The 12,188-nt window shown below is 38.1% G+C and overlaps 1 protein-coding gene across 1 annotated transcript in view; it reads left to right on the top strand.

Annotated features, from left to right (window-relative positions):
• Wdr49 (WD repeat domain 49) overlaps positions 1-12,188 on the top strand; it is a 200,574-nt gene that overhangs the window by 151,243 nt on the left and 37,143 nt on the right. Inside the window, exons 13-14 of the mRNA XM_004652370.2 lie at positions 7,777-7,964; positions 8,906-9,103. Coding sequence (XP_004652427.2) covers positions 7,777-7,964; positions 8,906-9,103 — 386 coding nt within the window. The remainder of the gene's footprint in view (positions 1-7,776; positions 7,965-8,905; positions 9,104-12,188) is intronic.

The raw sequence follows: 12,188 nt of genomic DNA, 5'->3' as shown, positions 1-12,188 counted from the left end.
ATATTGGCATAGGCAATGACTTTCTGATAAAACCCAGTTGCTCAGGCAAAGAAACCACTAATCAACCACTGGGATTTTATGAAATTTCAAAGCGTTTGTATAGTAAATGACACTGTGAATAGAGTTAAGAGACAAACTACAGAATGGGAGAAAACATTTGCCAGTTATATAACTGACAGAGGTTTAATATCCAGAATATACAAATAACTCAAAAACAAAATAATAAGAAATCAAATAACCCAATTAAAAATGGGCTATAGAACTAGATTGTTCCCATCAGAAGAAATATAGATGGCATATAAATAGCTTAAAAAGTGTTCTACATCCTTAGCCATCAGGTAAATGCAAATTAAAACTACTTTAAGATTCTATCTCACTCCTGTCAGAATGCTACCATCAAGACAACAAATGAAAATAAATGTTGGCGAGGATGCAGAAAAGGGGGAACCCTTCTGCACTGTTGGTGGTAATGTTATCTGGTACAGCTCTTATGGAAATCAGTTTGGAGGTTCTTGAGATACCTAAAAACATTTTTACCATATGATCCACTATAGCACTCCTAGGCATATATCCTTATGACTCTTCTCACTACCTTACAGCTACTTGCACAACCATGTTTATTGCTACCCTATTCACAATAACAAAGGAATGGAAACAGTCTAGATGTCCCTCAATAGATGAATGGATAATAAAGATGTGGTACATTTTCACAGCAGTAAAGAAAAGTGAAATTTGCTAGGAAATGGATGGATCTGGAAAGTATTATACTAAGTGAGGAAACCCAGTCCCAGAAAGTCAAACATTACATGTTCTCTTTCATATGTGGATTCTAGCTGCAAGTGTTTAGACTTGTGTGTGAGTTGGAGCCAAACAATCAGTTGTAGAGGCCAGTAAGCTGGAAAGGCTATAGGAGAGGGAGGAGAAGAAGACCTTTAGGTGATGGCTATGTATATATATATTGAAATTAATAAAAATTAAAGATGCAAAAGGAGTTGTCACAACAGATCCCAATGATATTTAATATATAATTAAGGAATACTTGGAAAACCTGTATTCCAAGAAAATGAACAATTTAGAAGAAACAGATTTCTAAACACATATGACTTACAGAATTTAAGCCAGAATAAATAAGTATATAAACTCCCTAGAATAACCTAAAACTAAATGAGGTTGAAGCAGTAATTAAGTCTCTCAACACAGAAAGGCTCAGGGTCATGTGGATGTACAGCTGAAGTCTACCAGATATTTAAGGAAAATTTTAATGCCAACACTTCTCAAACTATTTTATGTAATAGGAGAGAAAGAAGTATTAACAAACTCTTTTTATGGAACCAGTGTAACCCTGATACTGAAAATGGATAAAGACAGAACACTGACTCTCTCTCTCTCTCTCCCTCTCTCCATATATATATATATATATTAATTCCAGCACTCAGGAAGCAGAAGTAGGAAGACCACTGTGAGTTTGAGGCCAGCCTAGAACTACCTATTGTATTCCAAGTCAGCTTGGGCTAGAGTGTGACCCTATGTCAAAAAAAACCAAGAAACAATAAATAAATAAATAAATAGGAACAAACCTAACAAGGGAGGTTAATGAGTACTATAAGGAAAACATTTAAAACACTGTAAAAAGAGATGAAAAACCACACTAGATAAGCTGGACATGGTGGTGTCACATGCCTTTAATCCCAGCACTTCTGAGGCAGAGATATGAGCATTGCTATAAGATCCAGACCAGCCTGAGACTACATTGTGAATTCCAGGTCAGACTGGATGACAGTAGGATCCTACCTCAAAAAAACAAACAACCAAAAAGGATGATTCTTGATATCTGATAGACTTTGCACATTCCTGGATTGATAGAATTAATACTTTGAAACTGGCTTAGACTACTAAAAGGAACCTTCTGATTCCATGTAAATTACTTTTTCTATTCCTCACAGTACTAGAAAAAAAAAATCCTTAATTGTGTGTACACACAGAGAACACCATGAATAGCTAAAGCAATGTAAAACAGAAAGGACATGGCAGGAAATATCATATTTATGACCTAAAACAATAGTACAGAGCCATAGTGATCAAGACAACAATTGCTGACAGAAACAGACATACAGAGCAAAGAAAGGACTGTAATGGAAGATCCAGAGATCCATATTTCTCAACTTGAAGAAAGATAATTCAAATTGGATCAAAAAACCTTAAATTAAAATCAGAAGTGATGGAATGGGTAAAGGAAAACACTTCAGGATAAAGGTATAGGCAGATAATTTATGAACCATTCTCTAATAGCATAAGAAATACATTCAAGATTTGACAAATAGAATGACATAAATTTAAAAGCTTATATTACAAAGCCATCGTAATAAAAACAGCATGGAACTGGCATAAAAACAGGAGTATAGACCAATGGAAAAGACTTGAGGGTCCAGACTTTAGGTCAAGCAACTATAGGTACTTGATATTAGACTAAGGCCCTAACAGTATAGGCTGGAAAAAAAGACAGCATCTTCAACAAATGGTGTTGGACAAATTGGATAACCATATGCAGGAAACTGAAATTTGATCCATACATTTAGCCATGCTAAATTTGGACTCAAGTCCAAATGGATCAAAGACCTCAATATAAGACCAGAAACTCAACTAGTACTGGAAGAAAATTTAGGAAGTACCTTTCATGATATAGGAATGGAAAAAGACTTCCTGAACAAAACCCCAGTAGCTCACGAACTTAAATAGTCACTCAACCAATGGGATCACATGAAGCTGAAGAGTTTCTTTACAGACAAGCATTCAATAAGCAAAGCCAATAGTTTACCCACAGAATGGGAGAAAATGTTTGTGGGTTATCCAACTGAAAGAGGCCTACTCTCTAGAATCTACAAAGAACTCAAAAATCTAAACAGTAAGAAGTCAAACACCCCACTCACAAAATGGGGCAAAGAGCTGAACAGGCAGTTCACAGAGGAAGAAACACAAATGGCAAACACACACTTAAGAAAATGTTCATCATCCCTAATCATCAGGGAAATGCAAATTAAAACAACTATGAGATTCCACTTTACCCCAATAAGGATAGCAAGCATAAAATATCAAATGAAGGGCTGGAGAGATGACTTAGCAGTTAAGTGCTTGCCTGTGAAGCCAAAGTACCCCGGTTCGAGGCTCGATTCTCCAGGTCCCACGTTAGCCAGATGCACAAGGGGGCACATGCATCTGGAGTTCGTTTGCAGTGGCTAGAGGCCCTGGTGCGCCCATTCTCTCTATCTGCCTCTTTCTCTCTCTGTCACTTTGGAATAAATAAATAAAAATAATTTTAAAAAAAAGAAAGTTAAACATATGTCCCAATCGCCATTTGGCTACTATTTCTTCATGACTAGAAGTTTAAAAAAAAGTCAAATGAAATTAAATGCTAGCGAGGATGTGGAGAAGTAGGAACACTCATCCACTGTTGGTGGGAATGTAACCACTTTGGAAAATAATATGGAGACTCCTGAAAAAGCTGGCTATAGAGATACCAACAGACCCAGTTATTCCATTACTGGGCATCTACCCTAAAACCTTCAAACCACAGGCCAGAGAGGTTTGCTCAACCATGTTTGTAGTGGCTCAATTCGTAATAAATCAACTCAGATGTCCATCACTAGAAGAATGGATAACTAAGATGTGGTATATCTACACAATGGAATTCTATGTAGAAGTAAGAAAAAAAATGACACAATGAAATTTGAGGAAAAATGCTTGAACCTGGAACCGATCATTCTTAGTGAACTTACCCAATCACAGAAAAAAAAAAAAAAAAATCGCCACATAGTCTCACTCATCTACAACACTTAACCTGAATCTACCGAAGATGCCTTACATACCCAGCAAGCATCTCGTGGACTAGACAATAGAATGCGAGGGTGGGGAGGGGAGGGCAATGGAGGGGGTTGGAAACACAAATCTAGACCCAAACAGCAATGGTACCATAAAATTATACTACCTAAAAGGTAGACTAAATGGCTGAACCTTCATGAGGGCCTTAGAGGGAACAACTGAGCCACAACACACTGGAGAGGATATGATGAAGACCAAACTTAATCTTCTACAGCTTCCCTCCCTCCCTCTCTCCCCTTCTCTCTCTCTCTCTCTCTCTCTCTCTCTCTCTCTCTCTCTCTCTCTCTCTCTTTCTCTCTGTGTCTCTCTTCTCTCTAATTCTTCTATATTAGTTATCTTTTTCTTCCTTTTCTTAGTGGGCACTGACCTGTAACTCCCAGTACCAGCATGTGGCTATCATCCACAATGAGCTTTTGATCAGAGAGACCTACAAGGTTTCCTAAAAGAAAGACAGATTTCTGTCCAAGTACTTGATGACCCACCAAAGGTTAGTGGTAAAGACCCTACTGCTGAAGACACTGTATGTGGTCAACATGTAAATAGGAATGGCATGGCTGGAAGCTGGAAGAGAGTCAGCGCGTCTAGTGCCAGAAGCTGCTACATGGGCGACTGGGGGAAAATGACCCATATCTTTTCAAGCATGTAACATACTTAGCAGCAAATAACCTGTTGTGATGCCCACACAAGTGCAATAGTGGCACACAGCCATGGTGGGGAACCAACTGTTCTTGATTAAGCTAATTGATCCCCTCAGTGGTACAAGACCCATATCTGGAGCTGGGAAACAAGTCAGAACCATATCCAAACATAAGCCCACCCTCCATTATCAAGCTAACATCAATCCTGGGCTACAAGAGGGCCGACACCTATTAAATTCTTATAAAAAAAAGTAAGGGTTATCTCATTTGTCCTGGTGTTAACTTACTCTCTGTTGGAAAATCTGGTTCTCTTTTTTAGATAGATATAGATCCTAAGGAGTGAGACACCCTATCATACCTCAACACTGCCCTGGCTGAAACTAAGGAAAATTGGAGAAACAAGCGAGGGTGCTATTTTCCTGGTGAACTGGATACCAGCACAAGGGTGAAGGAGATCAATACAGCAAAAAATCAACTCCTACCAAATCATAGATCCAGAGACCCAGAGGCCCCCAACACCTCATCACTGAAGCAAACTAAAAATAAACCCAACATGGCTTAGGGAAATTTTGTGGAAGAGGGGGTGGAAAGAATGTCAGAGCCACATGTTGTGTCAAGATATGCAGAGACATTTATCCTACCCATAACTGAGGGCTAACTCCACAATGCATGACCCATATACCTCAACAAAGAGGGGCCAAGGGGAGGGGGTAAGTCATGGATGAGCCTAATAACGGTACCAAACTGACTGTATTTGCTTAATACAAAAGTAATTAATAATAAAAAATAAAATAAGAAAATTTAAAAGCTTTATCCCAGCACAAGTAACTATCAATAAAATGAACAGATAGCCTCCAATTATTTTTTTGCTAGCTATACTTTAGATTAGGGATTAGTATGTATAGCATATAAAGAACAGAAGGCCCACCCCCCAAAAACTAATAGGATGATATTGCATATATGTAAGTAGAAGGACAGATTAATGGTGGTGAAAAGGCCTAAGTGAGGTCAGGGGAAGAGATTGAGTAAAGGAAAAGTGGGGGGATGGCTAATCAAGATCTAAGAGGATATGAATAAGTCATATGGAAACCTATTTTTCTGGACAATGTAACACCCAAAAGCCATAGATTGTTACTAGAAAATTTTCAGTGCCATATATGGGACATCCTTCAGTGAGCTGTTGGCCAAGGAGGTCCTGGTTGCCCCCAAACCATTACAGGCCATTGTCAAGGCCCTTGGCTTCCTACCAGGAATAGACTGTCAGACCCTATTACTGAAGACTCCACATGCTTGGGCTGCAGGGTAACTGAGAATTCCTGCTGGAGCTGATCTTGAAACTTCCTCCATGTAGACAATCTAACAGAAAGCTGGAAAAAGCTATGTTGTATGCAGCTCAAGGGGAGAGAAAGAAATCACCAATGGATATACTCAACAGTGGACACTGCAAGCCCTAAACTTGGCCAACCAGGCCAAATGAGACATGAGTGCCATAGTGGCATGTCTGTTATGGGGAAAACTAATCACTCTTTAACTGGACTGGAGGCCCACTGCATGGGAGGGAGTACATGCCAGATACTAAAAACCTATGAAGGGGTAGTCATGAGCCCTAGGTAATGTAATGTCTGCTGCTGTCTGGCTAAATGTATAGAGTATGCTTACCAAACTGCCCAGTAAGCACTTCTCTTAATGTTCACAACTCAATATATTAATGCTACTCTCACTTGGCTAGAGAAGCTTCTCTTTTCAGATGACAGTGACCTTGGGATGACTTAGAAGGCACCTTGGGGCTGAGAAAAAGTGACAGAGGATCACTCAGCACTGAAATATCTCTATCATACCTTCCATGGCTCAGGGTCTATTGCAGAAGAGGTGGTGTAAAGAATGTAAGAGTCAAAGGAAGGGTACGACTCCTTACAAACAACAAAATGGCCTAGATATCTATGACCTCACAATGCCTGACACTACCTTCATAAGACCATCATAATAGGAAGAAAATATCATGACATCAAAATAAAAGAAAGAGTGATTGGCGGGGGGGGAATGATGGCGAGAGGAGTATCAAAGGGGAGAATGGAGGAGGGAGGGAGTTACCATGTGTCATTGTCTATAATTATGGAATTTGTCAATAAAAAAGTAAATTTAAAAAATAAATAAGTGTGCTGATGAAGTTAACAGGTTCTCAAATGAAAAATACAAGTGGTCAATTAATATTTCAAGTGTTTAACATCTCTATCCATCATAAAAATGTCAAGTACATTTATTTTGAAGTTTCATCTCACTCCTATAAGTCAGAATACATACCATCAAGAAAATAAATGATAGTAAATGTTGTTGTGTATGTAGGGAAAGAGAAAATCTTACCAATTTTGATAGGAGTATAAACTAGTGCAGCCACTATGTTAATCTGATTGTTGCTTCCAAAACTAAAAAGTAGAACTATCATGTGACCAGCTCTACACTCTTGAACATATATTAGAAGAACTCTACATCCTACTACAGTGATACTTGAACATCTATGTTTATTACTAGTCTATTCATAGTAGGCAGGCAAAGGTTAATAGCTAGGTGCCCACAACAGATGAATGGAGGATGAAGATGTGGTACTTATACACAGCAGAATTTTATTCAGCTGAAAAATAAAATTACAATAGTTGCAAGAAAATGTATGGATTGACAAACATTGTATTAAGCAAGGTCAACCCAGGATCAGAATGATCAGTACTGACCAGTACTGAATATTATTTCTCATGTAGATTATAGCTTTTAACTGGTAAATATATGTTTCTTGGTGGGAGAGAATCTAGGTCAAGGCTAGCAAACTAGAAAGCAGCACATGAAAATGGGAAAAGAAGAGTCCTTCAGAGATGGTGTGGGGAAGACAATAGCACACATGAGATACTGAAGTGAAGAGTATAACAAAGAAAAGGGGGAGGGGCAGGGAGATGGGAGAGAAGAGCAGAAGCGGTGATGCGCAGAATCAGCATATCCGAAGAATGTTCAAAAATGCCATAAGGAAGCCTGTTTATTTGTAAGCTAATTACCAAAAATAAAATATTAAGAAAACTCAATTTTAATTCTTAGCTGCGACACTTAGATAATTGTAAGGTATCTAACTTGTAGCTTATAGAAACAAAGTGATGCTGAGAATAGATTGCTGTGCTATTCACCTGTCCAAAATGCTCTCCTCAACACACATCACTGGAAGAAGTCAACTTCCGTATTTGTTGCCCAAGTTGTCTAATTAAGTTTCTCCTTCTGTTAGGAGGTGCTAACTTGGTGTCATGTGGAGGATCTGGCTATGTGAGGTTCTGGGATACATTTAAGAAAACACTTCTAGCTGAATTCTTGGCTCATGTTGGCGTGGGGTCCATTATTATGTGTATCGATAAACTGAATCGATACCTTGCCACAGGAGATTCTGATGGATGGTTGAAAATCTGGAATATAGAGGTAAATTGGAAAAAAAAAATTCCCATGTCAGCATTTTTAAAATACCTTCTTGTTACAGACAACAAATATCTGATGAGTATATTTTGATATGTAAGTCTTGTATATTTTCTAGGTAAAGGAAGATATTTTGGGTATTTTTAAGAAAGTCTTTACATGCTTTTAGCAGAGAATTTTTTGAAATAATTGATAAAGACAAACAGATTTTTCACAATGTTGAAGCCTTCTTCAACATTTGTGAAGTCAAGACAATTGCCCAATATAAAAATGTAATCTGCAAATATGGCACTGTGTTACCATATGGACATAAATAATGAGATGTCTTATTTGAAATTGTAAATGTAATTTAGTGTGCTGACCAGCATCCAACATTGTTACCATCATGAATTAGTTTAGTTTGTAAATCACTGATTGCTACTCAATTTTCAAATTATATAATATTGGGCTATCATTAAAATCACAAGCTCATTTTATCAGATAACTGACTTGTTCACTTTCTCTCCTTCCTTCCCTGTTCTCCAGTTAGGTTTTTCTTACCTTTGTTTGTTGTGTGTGTAGTACATGCAGTGGGGTAGCATAGTGAAGTTCACTGTGTTTTAGATAGACTAGCTGCCCATGAGCCTCAGCAATCCTCTCGTCGCCATTCTCCTCAGTGTAGGGTATAGGTGTGTGTGCCTACGGCCAGGGCTTGCATGGGTGTTTAGGATTAAAGTCAGGTTTTATTGTTTGCATAACAAGTATTCTTATCTAGTAAGCCACTGCTGCAGCCTAGTTTTTCTATGTTAATACCATTTTTTTTTTGTAGACTCTGTTATTATGAGCTCCAGAGGTTAGCATTTCAAATTGCCTGCTTTTTCATTTCTGTATTAGACTTAAAAATAAGTGCTGATGTTATAATTAATGTAACATTCGGATGTTTAAAATTTGGATTTGTTTTCATTCAGGAGTACTGCCTTTATTCCAGCAAGGACAAAATCAGCCAGACTCCAACTCTACTAAGGTCATTCCAGCCTCATGAGGACCGGATAAGTTCCTTGGAGATGTGTGTATCTGGTGGCCACTTGCTGGTCCTCTCTTCCTCCGCAGACTGTAGCATCTGTGTCACTGGGCTTGGCAGTGCACCTGCTTTGACCTTTGGTCAGGTGTGCACATTACTTTCTTATGATTCTAGAATTTCCTTGATAATCAATAGGAATTGTGCTGATTTCCATTACAGTCTCCTCTGCTCTTGGATACTTATTGGACAGGAATAAACTGACTGATTGACATTTCTGAAGCTGAAACCCTAGCGTCACTGTCTTATTTATCATTCACCATGACAGTCCCACCAAGTGGAGGGCAAGTGGTAGTTTTCTACACATTAGCAGAACTTTGGATTTCTAGGGAAAATTGCTCCTCTAAAATCAATGCATTTTTTGATTTCAAAGTTTAGTAAAAATTCAATGTTGATGCAATTAATGTATTAGACATATAAGTGACTGTGATATATAATAGTAAATGAAATTATCAAATACAGAAAATTTTGAGGACAAAAAACTGACAAACCTTATTATTTTGTTTACCCTGATAAATAATAATAGTTAACATCTGAGTGTGTGTGCATGCTTGTGTATATGTGGACATATGTGTATGAAGGTGTGTGCATGTGCATGTATGCACAAGTAATATGGAGGCCAGAGGTCAGTGTTGGGCTTCTTCCTCAAATACTGTCTGCTTTATTACTGGGACAGGACATCTTCCTGAACCAAGAGCTCACTGATTTGACTAATCTATCTATCCAGCTTGCCCTGGAGATCCACCTATGTCTGCCTCCCAAGTATACCACCATGTCTGGCATTTATATAGGGATTTTAACTCAAGTTCATATGTGTGCATATCAACCACTCTACTACTGAACCGTCACCCTGTGAACTTATGCTTTTCATCCTTTCCTCCCATGAAATCAATCTCTTACTTGTCCCTGCCTATTTAACAAAACTGAAGTTGGCATGGAAGAAAGGAAAAAGTCACTGTTCCACATTTTCTGTTCTTTCTTTCCTTTGTGTACCTGAGAACTCTGTTCCTATGCTTATTTTGAAATAATGTGACAGAATATATCGGAGAAGATTCAACTGATACAATCAAATGTGGTGGAATGTATTTAAGCTGAAGTTCCAGTTTCTGTGTGACACCCTGCCTGACTTCTCAGTGCTCAACTCATGTGGTAATAGCATAACCATTTCCTTTGTGTTGATGATAAGGTTTGTTTTAGGGTATTTGAAGTGTGTTGTTAATGAATCTGTGCTGAAATAATCCTGTACAACCCTTTAAAACAGGGAAGGTGAAGGTAGATCAGAAAGTAATTTGGGGAGGTGGACTTGGGTCTGAGCGTACAATGTGAGGGTTTCTGTAGAACCCTTAGGAAGTGTTTCAGTCTTCTATTTTGTATATGAGGCAAGTCTTAAACAGAAAAAACAGCAGCTGAGTGTGAGGATGTATGGTAACTGAGAGGGAGTAGAATACTACTGGTAGTCTGAATAGGAAAAATGTTGGGAGCCTGATTACAGCAATTAAAAACCTCCAGGCCATGATGATATTTTCAGATAACCACAAGAACTCTGGTGGGATAAGCAGGATGTTTGAGTGACAGATAAAAAACAAAATAATCAAGTGGGTAATCTAGAATGTCAGAAGTCCCTTAGAGTAGTTGAAAGAAGAAATAAGATGCTTGTAGTCATGGGTGCTGTGCAAACTGTGCTTACCAAATGTAGTGGATAACTAATTCACTAAGAAAAGGGTGTTAATCTGCTCATTTTTATGTTATAGATATTTTCACTAGTTGCTTTTTTATAAACTTCATCCCATAAAATACTATATTATAGTAGTTTCCCATGCCCCAACCAACTTTTCCTTCTGGTTAAGACAGCACATGGTTACTGAGGAATTGAACCTGAGTCTTTTGGCTTTGTAAGCAAGCACCTTAACAGCTAAGCCATCTCTCCAGCCCAGAGTAATTTTTAATCATTTCCCTGAACACTAAGATGCTGAACTTAATAAAGAACTATATTGATTCCTTGTGCTTATTCTTTTAAGAAATCTCTGCTCAGTTCTATAGCCCAGTTTTGATTGAGTGGTTTGAATTTTTATTGCATAGGTTTTAAGTTCTTTGTACATTCTAGATATTAATCCTCTGTTAGATGGAGATTTTCTGCCATTCTTGAAGTTGTTTATTGACTCAGTTGGCACTTGCCTTAGGTGTCCAATATGTTTTGTATGATCCCTTTAACTGGTTTTTGCCTTATTCCCTGGTGTGTTGGTTTAAGTCTGGTGTCCCTATATAATCATGAGTTCTGAATGCTAGGTTGCCAGATGATGACAGTTTGGTAATCATAGCCTTGTTGGAGGAGGTGTGTTGCTGGGAGTCACTGTGATGATATATCAGCCTTAGCTTGCCATTGTTAGTTCAACATATTCGTGCTGCTCTAATGCACCCGAGGTTGGCCAGAAGGTGATGTCCAGCCTCTGCTCGTGCCATGTTTCCCCTGCCATCTTGGAGATTCCCCTTAGTGCCATCAGCCAAACTAAACCCTTTCCTCCCACAAGTTGCTTTTGGTTGGGTGCTTTGTGCCAGCAACAAGCAGATTACTAGAGTCTTATTCAGGAAGTCCTTCCCTATGCCTATATCTTGAAGTTTTTCATCTACTTTTGATCTATTTTTTTTTCATGGTATCAGGCCTTATATTGAGGTCCTTGATCAATTTAGAATTTATTTTTGTGCATGGTAAGAGGTAATGCCTAGATTCATTCTTCTACATGTAGGCATCCAGTTTCCAAATCATCATTTTCTGAAAATATTCATTTCTTCAATGTGTACTTTTGACCCTTTTATCAAAAATTAGGTGGTGGATGTAGTTATAGGACTTAGTCCTGGATGTTCTATCATATTCTATTAGTCTACATGTCTAACTTTGTGCCAACAGAAAAAGAGTGCTAATAGCTGCAAAAGAGAAACATCTCTTCACATATAAAGACAAATCAAACAGAAAACAAACCGAATTCCATAAATTGTTCAAGTACTTTTAGTTGTTTGCTTGTTCTGTCTTGAAATTAACTCAGATTTTTATTCATGTCCTCTTTGTTCTTTTGAATATTTTGTCTGGAATTTCTTCATGTGAGGCCTCAACTATCAAACTAGGCACTCTTGGTGGGAATGTTTTGTCATGATTTTTCCTGTTACTTGGTTTTCAT

The sequence above is a fragment of the Jaculus jaculus genome, chromosome 11 (genome assembly GCF_020740685.1).
Source record: "Jaculus jaculus isolate mJacJac1 chromosome 11, mJacJac1.mat.Y.cur, whole genome shotgun sequence".
In the NCBI taxonomy this organism is placed as follows: domain Eukaryota; kingdom Metazoa; phylum Chordata; class Mammalia; order Rodentia; family Dipodidae; genus Jaculus; species Jaculus jaculus.
Note: the sequence above shows the minus strand (reverse complement) of the source record. Positions and strands in the feature narration are given on the sequence as shown.